This window comes from Crotalus tigris, unplaced genomic scaffold (genome assembly GCF_016545835.1).
Source record: "Crotalus tigris isolate CLP2741 ecotype Arizona unplaced genomic scaffold, ASM1654583v1 scf7180000024362.2655971311:6658466, whole genome shotgun sequence".
NCBI lineage: Eukaryota > Metazoa > Chordata > Lepidosauria > Squamata > Viperidae > Crotalus > Crotalus tigris.
The window spans coordinates 311,308-332,465 of record NW_024100530.1 but is presented as its reverse complement, the minus strand read 5'-3'; the positions used below and the strand labels follow the sequence as shown (position 1 = coordinate 332,465).

The following is a 21,158-nucleotide window of genomic DNA, read 5'->3' as shown; positions in this document are numbered from 1 at the left end:
TGCACTCCTTGAGTTGACTGGGACTACACTAATCTAGTAAGAATCTGCTTCCTACGCTTGGGCTACTTCCATCCTAGGACTGAAAGCCAGGACTGAAAATAGGGAGAAAGAAGTCATTTTCCACTCATGACAGTAGAAATTCAACTTTAAATGGTGGAAATACTTCTTCCCATTGGTTTCATGTCATAGGATGAAGTTACATTATGCAAATGAGAATCACCAACTTGGGGAACTTGAAAAGACATCAGATAAACTTAAAACGTGTGAGGCTGTGAAGCATTCCATATGCCTCCACGATCAAAGGCATTGCCCCTTTGATCAATACCTCTAGGAAAGTACTGTTTTGTATACGTTCTGTTCACAAAAGGTTGACTTGAGGATAATGAATGATGTAAGAGGATTCTTATAGCATATATTGAGAAAAGAAAGTAAATGAGAAAAAAGATATTTTATTTATCTACATTCTTAGTGATTTACTGATTTTACTAGCAGAGTAGAGATTTAAAAACAAGTGAGGATGCACAATAGCCCTGAACACTCATGAATTATATTGATACACAAATGCTCTGTTACACTCTCTTCCGTCAATTGCATTAGAGATCTTTTTTTTCTCTTAATGTTCCAGTTCATGTTGATAGAGTTATGTAGGAATGAAATGAAGGGAGACCCTTCCCTCTTCAGCTGCCTTGAACTACCAGAGGAAGATGAGCTGGTAAATGCAACAAATAAAGTTATAACAACACACTCACACTTATATAGGTGCACAAACACAAATTAAAAACACAACTGAAGCATCGTGGAAACACCCATTGTGTTAATCAATTATAACTGAAATATATTTGTTGGGAAAGGGCTAACACAAAATGAGATAAAGATAAAATTTACCCATTTTTTTTAAAGAGACTTATCATTTTCCTTTCTTCTCTTTCTGCTGCTCAGTCAAGTTGGTATGAGTGCAACTGACTTTTCTGTCAAGCAGTTACTGAACAATCACTTACCACATCATCTCTGTCTTCCCATTCAACCTCAGAGAGGTCAACACTGCTGTAATTGGGCTTTCTTCGCTTTTTCCCTTCTTCATACTAGGGTCATTAAAAAGAAAGAAAGAAAGAAAGAAAGAAAGAAAGAAAGAAAGAAAGAAAGAAAGAAAGAAAGAAAGAAAGAAAGAAAGAAAGAAAGAAAGAGATGAGATCCTGGGTGAAAAAAAACCCTGGCACTTTTATTTTTCTAGTAAATCGATATAAGCATCTTCAACTTTCTCTCACTATTGTGTTCAATTTTGCATAAATGAATAAAACACTGTTCTTTTGGAGTATATCAAGATGCTTTTTTGCAACAATCTTCTAGAGTCTGGAGCTCTCTTCCATGCTGGACTACAAAACCATCTCATCCAGCCAGCATTAGCGTGGTAGTTAGAGACACCACATTTCAAAGGTACCCTGTTATGTTGCTATGTATTATATTTTATTGGCAAATACATCCTTGCAACAGTACAAACACAGAATAAAAAGATAGTGATTACTATTTATTTTCTTACAAAACTCTTGTGCCATACACTTTAGAAATAAAAGTCACAGCTACATTCTGCTGCAGACCACTTCATACTACAGCACATGGAAAATACACACGACCTCTAGTCATATTTGCAAAATTTTAAAAAAAGACATCTTGAACTTTCTTTTCCAGACCTGCAGGAAGTTATATTTCCTGCAATGTTATCAACAACTGTTTATATATTTCTATTTAAACAAGATAAGAGACTACTCCTGGGAAGTTTGGTGTTAGTATCTGCATGATATTACATTTTATCTGTTCTTTCATGGAGAAAAATGCAAGAAACACAGTAATAAGTAAATGTAACAATAAACACTGGTATTGTTATACTGTAAATCTCACTTTTTTAAAAATAAACATCACAGTTACAAATGAGTTGACATTGGTGTTTTCATAATGTAGAAAAATCCTGCCCCCTGCTGCATCCAACAGCAAAGAGATCTTGCTAAAAATAACTACCGTAACTTTCCAATGTGTAGGCTAAGTCTGATGTCTACAGTGGAATTTGCTAGCTTTCCAAGAAAATAAACCAAAGGCTGTATTTTAAAGATTGGTATTAAATATTGAAATTAACACTGTTCAAAAGCCATTTTGAATCCATTACTTGCAATTAGGCTTCAAAAGTTGCAATGCACAAAATATTGATACTTATTATGTTTCTGAAGGACCTAAATTCTTCAATGATGCTCCTGCCATCAGTCAAGAGCAGTTGGATTTCGCCATCCCCTATCCCTTGTTTAACAAGAAGGCATGGTGAGCTTGCATTCAACTGGTGCCCGGGCACAGTGTCATCATGGATGTTTAAGGACTAATTATATGCCTACTGCCATAATTGAGTCATACAGCTAGTTGAACAAGGAAGTAATGGCTCAGAAGGGTTAACGAGGTGGGGCTGGAGGCTGAGAAAGAGGAAATTTAGGAGCAGCGCATTGAGTGTATCCATCATGGCTCCTCACCAGGATAGGAGACAGGGATAGCTAAATGGAATGTTGTGGGAAGAGAGAAGGGACAGAGAGGCAATGAAGGAGTGCTGCGGGCACAACATAATCAGCAGTGGGTTAGAGTCTGAGTAAGGGGCTGATTTCATTTTAGCTATCTTTCATACAGACATTCTGAGGGTCAAGAAGGCCAAATAGCAGTTTTCTGTCAGACTTAAAATTTTTCTGAGCCCAGTCGTTGGATCCCCTTGGGATTACCATATTACACCTCTGTTCCACAAACTTCACTGGATTCCAGTCTCTTTCTGAGCACAGTTCAAAGTATTGTGATATTTAAAGCCCTTAATGGCATGAGTCCATGCTAACTGATGAAGTGCTTCATCCAGCCAGGACAGGGGTGTCAAACTCAATTTCATTGAGGGACGCATCAGCATTGTGGTTGCCCTCGGGGGGCTGGGTGGGTGCGGCCTACTGGGTGGGCATGGATGGAGTGGGTGTGGCCTACTGGGTGGGCATGGCAAGCTCTACATCATTTGCGTCAAGTGTGCCTGTGGGGGCCTGGGCAGGAGTGGGACAGATCTGAGGGTCTCTGGCAGAAAGGGGTGGGACCAGGGCAGAGCCCATCAAGCCGGATACATGAAGTAGGTGAGGGCCATTTGCTGGCCACTTCCAGGCAATGGTGCATTTCTTCATTCCTCATAAAGGGTGACACCTCCCCAGAATGCACCCAGGGGGTAGGGTCGATGCGGCAAGGGCTGGTTCCTCACTGTTTCCAAACGGCCTTGTGGAGCTAAGACTGAATGCCTTTCAGCATAGATGGCTACCACAAAATTGTACATTGGCTCCCGGCTGGCCTGGGCCAGGGCCAAGGCAGCAGGGGCCATTCTCTCACTGTTTCCAGGATGGCTTCGTGGGCCACATACAACCACTTCGTGGGTCGCATCCAGCCCCCGGGCTTTATGTTTGACATGTCTGCACTAGGACATGCCTATCCTATTTGTGCTGGTATAGATGACCCATTTTGAATCAGTCAAAGAACTCTATCGGGATCCAGAAGAGGAGCCTTTTCTGCCCCAGCGCCCTTTGGAACAACTTACCCTTTAAAGGTAAAATCCGTCACTACCTTCCTATCCTTCTGCAAGAGCTCAAAGACCTGGCTCTGTTGGTTGGCCTGGGGACCAGAAGGGGGAACTTGGTGATGGAGGTGACTGTTGGATTGATGGCAGATTCCACATCCCCTCCTTGCTCTCTGCCCTCCACCCATCATCTTTTTGTTTCTATATTGATGTATTCTCATATTTTATTTTATTTTTCTATTATTTTACTTCTGTTTACACTCTTTTCATTTCTTCCTTTTTATTGTAAGCTGCCTAGAATAGGCCCATAGCAAGATAAGTGGCTTATAAATTTAACAAATAAATAAATGCATTTACTTTTATACTTCTGAAGAGTGCCAGATTACATATGCATGGACAAATATATATTTGATACCCAATCCTCATTATATACAATATTCTGGATCCAATAAACATATTTATATCCATTAGCTTTTGAAATGGAGGACAATCTTCACAGAAAGCTAAAAAGGGTTTTGAGGGATTTATTCTAAAATTGAGTAATATAGCATGAACATATTATTAGTTTTTATTACCTCACTGCCCCACTTTCTAATTCTATTTTTCTTTCTCCTTTTCACACATTAGTCCACTTTTGCTGGATGAAATCAGAACAGAACTATTCTTTTTGTTTGATGTCTGTTGTATTCTGATAAAAAAAATGAACATGACAAAAGAAAAATATCCCCCACCCCAAAATCTCTTTAATTTTCAGCATTACACTTCCTGAGCATAACATTGTGATTTGTTCTGGATTTGCAATTTGTCTGCCTGCAATATGGATTGGTAAGGATCAAAGTGATGCTACTGGAAGATGTGAGATTCAGAGGTTGCAGAAACATAAGACATGCATTCTTACCCTGTCAAGAGTGGCATAACATTGTTCCCAACAATGAAAAGCCTAGCTAGTATTGAGTCAATTTTTCTCCTTTTTAATTCAATCTCTTCAGGAAGTCTAGTGGCAATGGAAACATGGAGAAAACTGAAATGGTTAAGGTGTGGTCATTCTCAGTGGGGAACCTGGAGAGAGGGGAATTTGCCAACTTCACAGTAATTGCTAGGATGTGTATACATCTATCCTCATTCCTTCTCTTTGGTCTTTTTTTTTTTTAGCTTTCAAAAAAAGCTCTGGTGTGCTTACTGTCAGCATCATTAGGGATCTCCTTGTAGCTTGATCAGGCAATGATATAATATTGGTCATGTGACTTTGAAATATTGCATGGTTAGCTAACCATTTCCAGAAAATGCTGCAAGTTTGTGCATACTTTTACCAAAATTAAAGCAAGAAGATGAGTGGACAAGTCAAATAGATATTCTTCCCTTGGCCATTCTCCTACCTTGTTCCTTGTCCTATGTGAACCTTGCAAATGTTAAGTTCTTTTTTTTCCCCATGTAAATGAGAAAAAAATAAAATCTGTATCCTTTTGTGAGCATAAGAATGTATCAAAACATAGTTATTCCATCAACAACTGTCTTTGATATAGTCCAAATCAACTAAAGTATGGCAGGTACTTTGATTTTTTCCTTTACCAGTTCTAGTCCTGACATACAAAAGCTGAAAACCTTTCAAAAATAAGGACTATACGCTGTCAGCTTCTCACCTGTCAGCTTCTCACCAAGTTGCTCCACTTACTAGAGGGAAGCTGCCATGATCTGAATCCAATGAGCAGCTATGTACTGGCAGTCAATGCCATCTAGCATGAGGTGGTTCTACTGATGTTCCCTCAACCTCTAGAGCCAAAAGAAATATCTTTTCCCAACTCCTTCCTTTCATCGAGGTTAGAGGAACATTATTTACAATTCTTGTTAGAATGCAAAACCTGCCAACCTCTGCTCTCATTATTTACATCTATGCCCAGAGCTTACAATATCGCACCATAAATTCTGGAAATAGCATGACACAGCTTTGCGGGGGAGTCTGTCTGATCATTTTTATCCCAGTCAACTTTGAAATGCATTTTTTGCGTTCCTCAGTGACAACCATGACAATCCTTACTGAATCACCTGAAATCTGTTCGTTGTAATAGGGTGTCAGACTAAACCCAGGTTCATAGCTCCATTCAATCAGAGACTTGTTTTATAGTAGCCTATTTAGCCAAAGTGGAGGTAAAAGAGATAAAAGAGAGAATTGTATACTAAGCCAAATTTATGAAGGAAAAATGAAATATAATGCAATATATAATAAAATAATACTTCAAATAATTTTAATTGTTTACTAATTATATTTTTCTTCTTATTTATTTTAATTATTTCTGCTTTAAATTTACATCTGGTTTAATATCTCAGTGATTTGTTCACGCAGTGTACATTGTAAAACACTTGTCATGCAACACACATTGTAAATCAAATATATTAAAATAATGCAAACGATATGCAAAATACTAGAGAAGTCAGTAAAAAGAATTTCTTGTAGGAGAGGCATATTTTTGATTGAAGATTTAAAAAATGCCAGAATGTAGCAGTAACACAGTGGAAATAATCCTTAAATATGTAAAACCAGAATGGTAGTATTCTTGGCCATTTTTTTAATAGATAAAACATTTACCTAGTTGTGGTTACTTACAAAGCAAGCCAGATGTAGCATGAGAATTTTTCTTAAATAATTTTATTCACTATTGGAATGGGAAGGAGAGATCAATTTTTGGACCTAAAAATACAGTTCTCTGCTACGTTTATTTGAGCTGAAGTCCCCATTAATTTGGCATGCCCATGACTTTCACCTTGGGATCTATCTGGCACCAATGCAGATTCTTAGTTTAATTGCCTGACTTTTAAGGGATTGATTGATTGATTGATTGATTGATTGATTGTGTTATCAATGGCACACTTCTAACTGATTTTCTAAAATCCTGGGTTTTATAAAATGGAGTCAAAGGACTACATGAAGTCCTTTTCTCGGAGATATTGAATTTGTGATGGAGATGAAGCATGTTATCTCCTAGAAACCAATCTGTAAAGTCCAAGATTAAGACTGAGTTGAATAAAAGGATGAGATTTTTTTCCAAATAAAGATATCCAGAAGAAGGATATAATTTAAGATTTTAATCCCAAACTTCTTAGATTATAGTTGGCAATAGAGACCAGTTATTTTTGATTAGAATTTCTTGCCAGCTGGCAATGACAAACTGCCATGCAGTAAAATTTCCAAATTTTATTACAATGAAAAACCAACAGTTAATTATGTCATATAAAGAAGAATGATAGATGAATTGGGGGATAAACCTTAATGTTCACACAGAAGAAAAATGGGAGGAAATAAAGATTAAAATTTCATCATAAATGCCATAACAATGTTATGTATGATCCTTAACACAGAGATTCATGTGCACATACATGAGCATTAGCATATAAGTTACAAATGATAATAAGCAAAGTCTAAATCCCTGGAGCTTGAAAAGCTTGTTTCTTCATGTATCTTAAACCATTAAACTATTTCTATAGAAGTGAGCTGCTCTTTACCAGGCAAGTGTGTGAGTGCACACATATAATTATGTAAATAATTACATCACTTCTATGGATGATAATACTGAGGACGCTTGTAAATTAAAGATAGATCATGTCACACTCCCATCTTGATGCTCTCTGCTCATCCTGGGATTATCAAACAACAAACTGTTTGGAATTATGACAGTGAAGGTGGAAAGTTAGGAAAATTGTAGTTGGTGCAGTGGTTTCCAATTTCATACATTAAATTGTTCTCATGGCCACATTCCCATTTCTTTTGGAGGATATCTGGCTTTGATGTTGTTCTTTATTTTGTATTTTTTATGAACAAAAGCAGTTTCTAAAATAGTTGGAATACACCATTCAGTAATTTGAATATACCATAGCAGTGATTTGATTTCCCTCTCATGGCCAATATCACCATTCATAAAGTGGGGAAAAACAGATTGTTTTCCTATTTCACCACCTGGACCTTGTGACAAAATGGCTCATGGTGACCTGGACACATGAAACACAGAATCTGACCTCTTTCAAACTTTAGGGGCAACTACTGAAATTCACTTAATGTTTTGTCTACAAGACAGTTTAATAAATCTTCATCTAAAGGGATGAGAACAATAAGGAACACCTTTTATGAACCTATAAAGATGGGGTAAATAATATCTTCATTCAGAAGTAAATTAGTTGTGTGGCTTATATACTACATATGATTCTTTCCATAACAAATCCTCTATATTTAACATTTCATTTGCATTCTTAAGACGTTATCATTCAGGAATATGTAAAACTGACAGCTGCTTATAATTATATCTCTTTAGTGTGGAAATAATTTAAAACATCTGTCCTTATTTCAACATTTGCAGACTTCAACTCAGTGAATGTCTTTTTACCTAAAGTCAAAGTTGAAAGAAACAAATAACAGAAAACTGTAAGTATTGCTACCAAATTTCTTGCATTTCATCTGTATTTACAACTGGCTTTATCAGCAAAGCCTTCAAACAGCTAATTGTCTTTTTTAACATATATAATTTTGGTTTGCTAACGAGTGACAATTTTTGCTCTCACAGGGCTTCAGATGCTCTTTCTCTTTTAAGATAGATATACCAACAAAAATAATTGTCGATATCCAAATGATTGGACTCCTCAGTTATTTAAATGAACACAAGGCATTTTCACTGCTCAGATTATTTAAATATTTGCTTGACAGCTACAGCTGCAGAGTTTTATAGAGCCTCTGAATTTGCAAGGGTAAGTGTAGGTTATCTTAGTTTCCAGCAGGCTTCCCCAGAGAAAAATGAGATTTGCTGCTTATGAAAGGCTAACACCACTTAAGTGGGTATTAATGTTTCCTCTGAGACTTGGATTCCTGTTTGGCTATATTAGGAGAAACAATTTTTTCCCAGAATTTACAGCTATGTTAATACTGGTTTAATAATCTTTAAATATGTTGGGGTTTTTGCTATGTGCAATGTATTGTGGCAGTTTATACATTTAATTTAAATTCAGGAGTTTATTATGAAAGTAAAACAGCTGTCACTTTAAGGACATAAACACACACACGCGTGCGTACACACACACACACACACACACACACACACACACACACCAAGAGACTCATTCTGTTTTCCATATCCACAAAGACATTTTCTGTTCTTTTGAAAAGGACAGAGATAAAACAATATAATTCAAAGAATTATAATTGAAGAATTGTTTTTACAAGAAATAATAAATAGGAAAATTGAAGTACTTTGTACCAAAGGTTAACAGTTTGCATATTTACAATTTCAAGATTTCGATCTAAAGATCACCATCACTATTTATTAAGTAATAATAAAAGTGATGACTTTTCATGCTACTTAAAACATATGCCTTAAACATTATTATTGCAGCTTTCCTCTAAAATATTAGGGAAAAAATAAAAATAAGAATGTGTTCTGAAAAGCAACCAAAAATGATAGGTATAGTGCAATTTAATATAGGTGTGCCCCCAAATTAGTCAGTATGGCCCCACAGCCTTAAACTACCACAGTTTTAGAAAATGAGGATGGGAGGACAATCCATTGTGTCTCTTATGGTTGAATGGCAAAAACCTTCTCAAATTTTATCTATCAAAATTTAGACTCCAAACTTTAAGAAAAAGGAGTGTTTTGGGTGAATCATATTATGCATTATCTATTCCATGAAAAGCAGATGTTGAAACTGTGTGTTCAATCCAAATAATTTGTGTTCTGGAAAAACTGAAAGGTTATTTGGGAATATTGAGAAAACTACCTAAATTTATTACTGTGGGGAAGTTAATACGTCCTATAGATAACATGTATACAATGAAGTTGTGATTTCAGAGGAAGAAAAAAGAATATGTTGAAAATTGGGATATAATCTCATGGTGACGATCTCATACTCTTGTCATTGATTATGCATTTCTGAATTAAGAGGGCTTTCATAGTGGTGGATTTGGTGATTGAAAATTGGATATTATAAGATATTCTATAGCTAAAATATGAAAGAGTATGCTGGTGAGGTGTCTGTGGTTTTAATAAATGAAGGTAAAATGCCACCAGAGGACAGAATCTCTGTTGTTGTTAGCTTTGCTTATAGTAAACAAGATAATAAAATATGACCAATCCTACAGATAAATAATGAAATAAACAAAATACGAACTTGAAACAGTTAATAATGTAAGAAGTTTTACAACCTTCTTGGAGTTATCTCAAAATTGGTCAGATAAAAGCAGAGTCCTAATCTCTTGATCACAGGAACAACTGAATTTTCTGACAATTTGCAATATGAGATCTTTTTGCCATTTAGCATACAATGAAATCTTTAACACCATATGCAATACTGACATTACTGCTGTATTCAGAGCATATACAAGTGTGGTTTTAATAGGCAAGACTAATATATTTATCTGTTTTCCTCCAAAAGGGTAACACATCAAATCAGGGCAGGGAGAAAAATATACTATGTAAGGATATATAAGATGTTAAATGAATATCTAGGGAGAGAGGGAGAGAATTGCACCATAGCACAGATGAAAACTCTAATTCTATTAGTTTGAATATCTGCCTCTCAAATTCCCTGTTTAAATTCAGCCAAAGTTTTATTAAGACTGAGGGGATGTATTGCTAAAACAGAAAAGCCATATTTTGCCAGATCATGATTAAATTGACTCCTTGGGATAGAAATGGACCTATTTGACAATGTATGTTGGACAATGGAAATTTCCCAAATGATTTGGTTTGACCAAAATGTAAGGTGATGAGCCCAAAGGAAGCACAGCCTAGTTCTAGCCAAATCTGAGTGTTGAGAGTTGAATAAAAGTATTGTAGCTGATGGGGTATGGACTGGATGGCTTCTAAGCTTGATATATCTTCAGAGATGCACAGCTGGGTGCCAACTAATGTTAATCCAAAACTTTAGTTTTAAGCATTTAATCTATTGCTGAGATCTAGTGCTATAATATCATTTGCATATTTAATAATTTAAAAAATGCTGTTTGAACTTTTTTTTGCATCACTGTTGAATACCAAAAGAACAACAACAAAAAAAAAATGGCAGTCTTTTGGCAATAGATTTGTCAAATCTTCTGACCAAAGCTTTCAATTTTTGATTGATTATGTGCCATCAAGTCATTTTCAACTCTGTAACCACACAGATTTTCTCAAAAATGATCTATCCCTAACCTGTGCACTCATCACCTCTGTAATTGAATCCATCCACCTTGTTGCTGGTCATCCTCTTTTTCCGTTTCCTTCTATCTTTCTTGGCATTAGAACCTTTTCCAGAGAGCAGGATATTCACATAATCTGTCTGAGGTAGGATAATTTGAGCCTTGTCATTTTTGCCTTGAGTGAGAACTCTGGGTTGACTTGTTCAATGATCAATTGGTTTGTTCACTTGGCTATACATAATATTCTCGGGAGTCTTCTCCAACACCAAAGTTCAAAAGCATTGATGTTCTTCCTATTCTCTTTCTTTAAAGTCCAACTTTTGCTTCCATACAGTGCCATAGGGAGTATCATGATTTGCACAGTTGTGATCTTTATAGGTATAGATACATCAAGGCATTTGAATGGCTTTTCCAAGGCCTTCGCAGCTGCTCTACTGAGTCTGTACCATATTTTTCAACTGCTTGTTCTTTACAATTGATGGTTGATCCTAAAAGGCAGAAGCCATCCACCACCTCAATATTTTCATTGTCAGTTCTAAGGCTTGTTGTTCTACCTGTTGTCATTAATTTGATCTTCTTTTACTTTCATTTTTTCACAGGGCAATTTGACTTTTAATATTGGAGCTTGCAGATTCTTTGCATTTTCAACTATTAGGATAGTGTCATTCTTCCACCAGTTTTAAAACCATACTCATCTTCTTCCAGTCCAGCTTCCATTCAATATACAGTATATTCTGCATATAGATTGAATAACTAAGGGGAGAATATACAGCCTGGTCCCATTCCTTTGCTAACCTAGAGCCAAGTCTGTTTTATCACATTCTGTCTGCACAGTGGCTTCCTGAGCTGTATATAACTAAGCTGTATATAAGTTTCCAATGAGGAAAATAAGATGTTCTGCGATTCCCATTTTTCTGAACACATTCCACAACTTGATATGATCATCACAATCAAAGGCTTGTGTATTTAGTTAAGCTGGACAGAGATGTGGGATCTTGATATTGGGGGAAGGATTTATGAAAGCCTTGCCAAAGAGTTAGTATTTGGAAGAGCTTAATCCATGCTGTTGCCATCTCCATCTCCCCTACACATAAATGTGTCCATGGAAAGTATCAGGTGCTGAACTCAACTTGGAGGAAGCTTTTTTAAAATGAAATATTTTTTTTCTTAAAAAAATACATTGTGGTGGTCAACCTATTCTTGATTCACCTAGCTGAGACTAAATATGACTTGCTTCTGAGAAAATATGGTTGGGACTAATTTATGCAGCATAATCCTAAATTTATATGCTCAAAATAAAACCATATTTTAATAAATTTACATCCAGGTAAATACCCATTGGATATAGCTTTAATGAATGCTGAAGTTTATCAAAGAAGAGAATTTTTATTCCTTGGATATCATATCCTGATGTTCTAGAATGTATTCAGAAAAATTGATATGACAAAAGTGCTCAGTGATCATAGGAAAAAGTTTAATCAGAACTGATTAAATAACTTGCATATCAAAACAATAATAAACAAATCCTAAAGTTAAAATAGGTAAACAAGAGCCACTGAGATTAAAAGAAACAGTCTTGGGGGAACAGTATAAATTAAAAGCCCACAGATAACCATAGATTTAAAAAATACAGAAGGAACACTGTAAGTTATACCATCAGTGGCTGTACTATATATCACAAAAGATATCAATTGGGTATATCAAAAGAAGCACATTTATTCACAGAATAGCTAAGGTATAAATCCCAGCCCAGGAAATACGATATTCAGTATGTAATGTTGCTTCCCCTTTTGCTTTTCCTCTCACATCCTAGAAAAAGATAATTAGGGAAACAGTTAAATAACTTAATATTGATAGAACAGGCAACTTCATTATTCACCAGCAGATAAATTTAGTTCATGATAGTGGGTTGGAGGAATATAGAGAAATGATTTTTATGGAGGAATGTAGAAAAATGATTTTTACTATGGAAGAAATAGTTAACAATAGAATTAAGAATAGCAGAAATAACTCTGTTTAAGCACAGCAAGCATGGAACCAGTCAAGGATATTGAAGTAGTGAATTTCTTGTGTGCCGTCCTTTTGATATGGCCAACAATATGGAATACAACTGTGCATTGAAAACCAGGTGGAATTTTGGTTCCATAGAATGGCTCACATTTACTGAAGAGAGGAGGAAATGGGGTGAAATGTAATGTAGTATCTTTTTTTTTTTTTTTGCCTACGATAGTGTGCCAACATCATGTTGCTAAATTATGTTTTGTCTAATCTATGAGGTTACTCACTCCAGCACTGATGCCAAAAAAGTAAACAAAAAGAGGACAACAGATGCAGCTCTCATCTGAAACTGTACGCGATTTTAATTATATCCTGACCCTCTGACGCACTTACAGAACCTGTTGTGAAATGGCAAGTCCTGAACCTGAAGCATTATTTTATGTGTTTTTCTGACCTAGGTTATACAGGAAAGAATAAGAGCACGCCTCTCTTCAGTTCTAATAATTTGTGTATTAAAGTCAATAAGCTGGCTCTAAAGGACTCCCTAGGTGAACAAATGTTTTGTGTCCATTGTCAAATGGGAGTGAAATTTTCCCAGGGATAAATTTCACTGATCCTCTCTTTTAAAACTGCCCAAACTGGTCTTCAGTTGTTACGGAAAAATGCATCCCACTAGGGTCACTGGCTCACCCTTGTTATTTATTAATAGAGGAAAATTATTCTGAATCCTCTCACTGGGTTTTTTACCTTTCTGCCTGATCCCACTTCTGAAACAAAGTAAAATCAGGGAGTTAGGAGGAATCTTTTTAAAAGCACAGCAAATTGTTAGTGTAGAATGTTCCAAAATTTTAACAGAAAATGTCAGCTGGTTTAATACTTAAGAATATACTTATTATTATCTCAAATTGCTGATGTTGATATATAAAACCCTATAAGGCATTTTTTTAAACAAAAAAATATTTGACACAAATATTCTTTCCCGTTCTCAGATTAATTTTCATCCCAATATTTTCCCCATGTAATGAAGCAGAATAGGGCTGGGTGCAGTAGCGCACAAATTTTGCAAATTGGTTGAGAGCATAACTGAGCCACTGTTGGAGATGACCAGGCTGAGTCTGAAGGAGGGGTCAAATGCATCATCAGTCATGAGTCCTTTCACGCCCACAAGAGATCTAAGTCCAACCCATCATGAATTCCTTATCTACCGCCAAATTGCTTTGACCATTAGTACTTCAGATTCTTGTAGAGAGCTTAAGCTTGCAATAAATCTTTATATCTGAACAGCCTGGATCACCTGATTTTCCTGGTGCTTGATAGCCACTATGCCAAGCACATCAATCAGCTGTTTTGCAGCTAGTATCAGGGAAGCAACAAAAGAATAACAGAGTTGGAGGATACCCTGGAGATCTTCTAGTTCAAACCTCTGCTCAAACAAGAAACTGTATTAACAGCAGGGCCAATTCTTAAACATTTACCACAGCACACCACAAAGTGGGGGCAAAAGAACTTTTTGGGAGATGCTATAATCCTTAGACAATTAGGAAATCATATCACTTGCTATTATATACATACTTTAGCAAAAGAAGAACCTCCAATTCTATCTTCTATAAATTAACAATATTACGCTCAATGATTTAGCTCTATTATGCAATTCTAGCCTTCAACTCCCAGAATTCTCCAGCTCCAGCTGACTTAAGTCCACACATCTTCAAGGTTGAGAAGTGCTGCTCTAGCAGCTACATTTGAACTTGATGTGGATTTTATCCAAGGCACTCTTTTGAAAGAGTTGACCTAAGACCCACAACATAGAGATACCCCAAAACTGAACCTACCCTTTAAATGACATGCTTCAGTGAAATATATTTTCCGGTAATTTGTTTGGAAATGGAGATTGAAATGGTAATTTGTTTGGAAATGGAGATATTGCTTTCTACAAAAATAACAATCATTTACTGAGGCATGCCTATTATGCTTTTTTAAGACGTGAGAAAATAGGGACAGAATTTATTCAGATCCCAATTAGAAAACCGAACTGCTAGTGAAGTAAAATTTCACCACAGAATTTCATTGATGGAATAGTTTCCATTGATGAGACAGAGAGGTGAACATCCTACTGACTCCTGCAGCCCTCAAATCCTATTCAAGACTTTTTCAGAGAGGACCTCAAAACTCCAGATCAGCTTTTGAGGCCAAAAAAAGTTGCAGGCAAGAGAGGAAAGATGCAGATTTTAATGCCTTTTTTTCAGCTGTGCAAGATATTATGTTACATTATTATATTCAGATTTGTAACACAAGAGCAGACCTTACAACTATGATAAAATTGTTGGCTTCCTGTTGTATCACTGAGATTCTGATTTTGCTTTCCTCTTATATGTGTGTGGGGCGGGCATCTGTCTTTGTGTGTACATGTTAAGTATATAGCTTTTTTTCAAGGCTACTTCTTCGGACCGTGAAAACATTTCCTGTTAATATTTCCATACTACCATCCAAACAGAGCTTTTAAATGTAGCAGAAAGTGAAACATATAGAGTTTCTGTTTCCTTATTGCTATTTTTTTTTTTAAAAAATATGCCAGTGGGGTTTTGTTTCTGCATTTTAATAATACTGTATTTTGCAGTAAAGAGAAACACATTCAAGTCTTAACTTTCACTTTTTACATAAACACAATATATTCAAAACATGTATGATTTAAAGATTACACACACACACACACACACACACACACACACACACAAACACACACACACATATCTGTTTTGAATAATGGCTCTGTCTGCTTGGATTCCGGTGAGGGCTCTGCCAGACTCCCTATAGAAGGCAGTGTTATGTTGCCCTCTATCGTCACATTCTATACAGTTCATCCCTGCCAGTAGGAATTGTCTTTATGGAGAGCAGGGATTCTACATCTTTTCAATAATAGAAGTTACAGATGCATAGGGATTAATATAGATGCATTAACTTCATTTCACTAATCTGGTCAAAAGATGCTTCCTCATTACAGCATGTAATGTATAGAACATTGATTCCATTGAATAATTATATAAAAATACAGTTTACAATCATAGCAGAGACCAAAACTTCAACAGGGTTACTCAGGTATAAAATAAACAGAGAGATTGTTCAAAATGTAACTTGATTTCTGAATATAAAAGAGCAGTCTTTCCCCATCTGGTGTCCTCCAGCTGTCTTGTATTCTAACACTTGAAGTATTGCATAGCCAACATGGGCTCTGGAAAATACCGGTGTAAAAAAGATAGATATTTTTGCTAAAATAATTTTATTCCAGCCATTTTTTACCAAAGATTATATCATCTCTCAGTGGACCATAAATGTTTACATTAGAAAATCAAAGATTTTTCTCAAATTCACTTCTCGTGTTTGACTAGAAGCCAGCCAGTGGGGCCACCAGCAAGCAATAATGGAAGTTAACATATGTGGAAGTCACGAGGCAGGATGTTTGTTTTATACCTGAACATATATTACCCTGTTAGTCTCCAAATAATTAAACGGGAGCATTGTTAAATTGGTTTCACTAGCCCCACAACCTAGCATCTATTGGTTTTCCCCCAAAAAATTAGAATGGAACTGTAGGTCAATCACTGAACTGGCATTGTGTTTTCAGAAAAAAAAAATGAATTGGGTATTTGGCTATCATTGCATGTTACTTTTTTCTTTATTTGTGTCTTGCTAATATTTTATTAAGCAAGAACATAAACAAATCCAGTCCTCTAAATCCTAGAAACCAAACTGATGTAAGGGCAATTTTTGTGATACAATTACTTCATACACATAATGTCTTCTGAGCCAAAAGAAATTCAATTTTCCATGAAATAAACAATTGTAGTAATCACAGCACAACTTTAAACAAAGAAATTTTGTTGGTCATCCAATGGGAATTTCCCATCATTAGTTATCACTATTAACAATTTGATTACTGGAGTTCATTTCACCAACTGCTCTTCATGCCAGAAGAATCTCTGGGTAACATAACTTACTGGAACATTCTATCGCCTGAGGTCTCCAGATGCCATGGAACTACAATTCCCAGAATTCCCAGAAACTATGAGTTGGGAATTGGAGAGTTACCTCCAATCTACTAGGAAAGGATAAGTATAGACACTGTACCTAGGATGATGTTCATGGGGTGTATTTTCAATTTATGGGCCAATTTATTTAGTCCAGTAGAAATAGAATTAGAATATAAGATAGCGAATTCAAAGTTCCCAATTCCAAGTTCATAACTTTATTTATCTGTGATCTTTCTAATGGAATGATTGTGTATGACAGGGATCTTCAAACTTGGTGTATGGTAATGACCCAGAAATGTCAGTGTTTTAAGGATAGAAAGCATAACCACTTTTTCCCAATTTTTAAAAAATCTGCTGTCATGAATTACATCATTTGCCAGTCAGTCCTGGATCATTTATTTTGTTAAAATACATTACATAAATCCCACTGAAACAGGGAATTTATGAGATTTAATTTGTATAATGGCAAAATCATAAATAAAGAGAAGATGACAGAATAGGAACCCCTGTGTCTGTTGTAACTCTAATTTATCATGGCAATGATCCAATTCAAATTTATATGTGCATATTTCAATAGACTTAAGACATACAACTTAATATTGGATCGTGGGTTTTGTGAGCATCTCAGAAGCATCAAAGAATTGATCTGCATAGTGGATATTATTCTAAGAAATATCCTACTACAAATTCCATTTTTCTTTTTTTTAAAAAATATGTTTTATTAATTTTTTAACATAATCACCTTGATATTTGATAAACAGTGTGTTGTCTGAGTTTCCATTTAAGAAACATTCACTAACAGTTGATTTCTATAATCTATAATCCACATAATAACTTTACTTGTTTTCCTCTTTTTCCCATAATGTTCTCTTTTACCAACCTTAACTTAATACAATTCTTATTATTTTAGTGAATGACAATTGAATATAAAAGTTTTCTAATATTTCTACAGATAATCACATCAATATAATATTCCTTTTTTATCTAGTCATTCTGGTTGTCTCATCATAGATCCTGTTTACAGTTCTTATTTACATTTGTTTTTCCCACAATGTTCAAAACATTCTTACTGCTTAAGATTTTCTTAAAGTTAATTACATTTAAATATTTAAGTCTATTTTTTCTCATGTAAGCCAACCCAATACTTTTACCTTTCTTAAGCAATAAATAAGACTAAAAAAAGAATAAGAATAAAAAAATAAAAAGCTAATGTGCTACTTAAAATCCCTATTTCCTGTAAGCTAATACATATTTATTTCCAAAAACTTTTCATTCTTTTTTTACTATAATTAAAAATATATTTAATCTTTAAATATTCCATTTAATAAATCTAGTCCTCTAGTCTTTTAACTCTTATTCAAAACATTTTTTCTAATCCATTGTAATTTTATTAAAGTCAATCACCAGTTTTCATTTCCTATTCTTTTATGACATTTTTTTAAAAAGGAGAACACTTTTAAATGACTTGTCAAAAGCTTCTTTAACAAGAAACTCTGTAGCCTGGCCAAATTGTCAAATAAAAAATTAGAACTTATTTGATATACATGGAGCATAACAGTGTTGCAATAGGCTCTTGAACGATTGTTCATAATGGTATGCCAAGCTGCACACAGTGCTTACTTCAGAAATATACTGAAAGTCTCCTGACCTGAGCTAAAATGTTTCAGAAGCATTCTCTCTTCTACCATAACAGCTTGTATCAAGGAGAGAAGCAGCATAGAACAAAGGAGAAATTTCCTGACAGTTAGAAAAAATAATCAGTGGAAAATCTTGCCTCCAGAAGTTGTGGGTGCTCCAACATTGGAGCTTTTTAAGAAGAGATTGGATAACCATTGTCTGAAATGGCATAGGGTTTGTGCCTCAGTAAGGATTGGATTTCCAAGGTCCCTTCCACTTGTGTTTACTGCTAATTCCTCACCTGCCTCTAACTATGGCTCCAATTCAGTAACCATTTTTTCCCTGATATTTTTTTTGACTCATCCATGATCCAGTTATGCCATACTGGAAGTAGCCACTTGTGATCACTGCCTCTGGTTTCACCTGGAGGAATTACATTTTGTTTCTTTAGAGACGTCTGCCTGCATAATACTCACCAGTGTTTTCTATTTTGTGTCTTTCATGTCTGCTTTGTTGGCAGGAATAATGTCATAGTAATTAATGACTGTTGCCTCCACAGTCATGTATATCCAAAGGATTGCTCTAGTACAGGGGTGTCAAACTCGCAATGTCACAAGAGGTGTTGCGATGTATCGTGACTTTTTTTCTATTGCTGGCAATGGGGCAGGTGCGGTTTTGGCATGACGCATCCGGCTTACAGGCCAGCAGTTTGACACCCCAGCTCTAGTGTGTTTGTTCTCCATGGCTATCCAGTTACTACTTTGAGCCTCAAAATCAGAACTAGATGACTTGGCCCCTTGCTGCCACCAATACTACTCTCTTAAAGTTCATCTGTGATCAGCTGCTTCCACTCTCTTTACCACATGCTTCTTTACCTGTCAGCTGGGTTCATGAATTCAGCAATTTTTAACCTAGACTGTACTGGATACAGGTGGAGAGAAGAATTGTACTGATGAAGATATTGCACGACACCCTTAGTTGGTTTCAGGGAATCTTTACTTTTAACCTCCATAATATGGATGCAACAACTGAAGTCCTTCATGTCCAAGAAATGGTACTAGAGAAAGGTTTCAAAACCTTTTTCTACAATAAGCTGGTTTAAAAGCATATAATATGTTTCTTCAGTGTTATTGCTTTTTAAAATAGAACAACAGGGGTACAGGAGGGAAATCTTGGCAGATTTTTTGGGTGTCCCAATAGTATATTTAAATCTCTCGACTGAATCTGCTAAAATGTAAATATTAACTAAGCCAAATCTAAATGTTTAGAGGGATAAGGATGCAATCAATCATAGTTTTATATACAACAGAATCAAATGATTCCAAATGTATGATATGCAAGCATACTTCTGATAAATATTCTTATTGCTTCTGTTAATTTATTATTTAATTCTGATGTTACATTGCATCCAACTAATATTTTAGTGAATCCTTTAATGCCATTCTTTTAGCAATATGTGATGGTGCTGAAACTCTTAAGAAATGTCTGTCTGTGCTTGTGTGTATGTGGCACTTCACAAAAACTGTTCTTATATCAGTTAACTGAGGGATAAAAGTAATAGCAATAGAAGTGAATACAACAGTTCATTTAGTGACCGTTCAAAGTTACGTTGAAAAGGTGACCTATGACTGTTTTTCACACTATTGCAGATCCCTACGGTCATGTGATTAAATTTTAGACGCATGGCTACTGACTCACGTTTATACGGTCACAGTGTCCCAGGGGATCATGTGATCTCCTTTTGAGTCCTTCTGACAAGCAAAGTCAATGGGGAAGTCAGATTTGTTTAACACCCGGGTTACCAACTTAACAGCTATAGCAAGAAAGGTTGCAAAATGAGGCGAAATTCACTTAACAAATATTTCGCTTGGCAACAGAAATGTTGGGTTCAATTGTGGTTGTAAGTTGAGGACTCTCTGTATTGCTACTTGATTTTTAAACTGAGAAAGATCTTTATTCTGTCTTTTTTCAGGGAGGAGCGAGAGTGCTTTTTATAACATTTCTACAATTTATAAATTAGAATCTACTTAAACGTGACAAATAGGGGCTTTTAGCTAGAAGTACAGCATTCCATTTCAATGTAAGTGTACATAATTGCTGCAATTTATGGCTTTCCCTTTCTGAATTTTTAGGCATCCAAGTCCTTTACTCTGCAACTTGCACTTCTCTGAATCACCAAACAACCCCCATTGTCATTTATGCTGGAAATCCCTGTAGCATTTATGTTAATCAACTATTTATTTTTAAACAGTTTGCTGTAGAATCAATAATTTGTCCTTTTTTTTTTTTACTTTAAATGCTACATTTGCTATATGTTGAGAAGGGGTAAAAATAGGGGGAGGGCACCTTTTATCAAGTACTTCATGATCTTACCAGAGGCCTGAGTTCAGGATGAGTCAGAATATATCCATTATTTGTAATTGCAAATGCATATCCGTGAATGCCTAGCTGTAAGGAAGAACAAAAATAAGAACAAGTCAAATAAGTATGTCCTTTGAAAAGCAACAGGTGAAATAGCTGCAACACAATCCCAGCAGGAGATTATCTTGCCCGGTTTCCCACTGGGATTTTCTAAGAAAGCTTCCCTGAAAATTGGATCTGTTATTGTTTTCACTTCAAACATACAGTTGGTTGCTTTGTTGCACAGGTTAGTAGCTTGTGTTTTCTAACTCTCAGGCTTCTCCAAACAGAGTGGTCTGGATTTTTTTTAATATTCTATTTTTAAGGCTGTTTCCTTCTTCCATCTAAGTTTTATTCCTTTCCTGAAAACAACAGTGACCTAGAAATATTTTGA

General features: G+C 35.6%; 1 protein-coding gene across 1 annotated transcript in view; it reads right to left on the bottom strand.

Annotated features, from left to right (window-relative positions):
* Positions 1-21,158, bottom strand: part of LOC120301001 (voltage-dependent calcium channel subunit alpha-2/delta-3) — a 405,499-nt gene that overhangs the window by 81,879 nt on the left and 302,462 nt on the right. Inside the window, exons 16-17 of the mRNA XM_039327628.1 lie at positions 20,738-20,812; positions 999-1,082 (exon numbers count right to left, since the gene is read on the bottom strand). Coding sequence (XP_039183562.1) covers positions 999-1,082; positions 20,738-20,812 — 159 coding nt within the window. The remainder of the gene's footprint in view (positions 1-998; positions 1,083-20,737; positions 20,813-21,158) is intronic.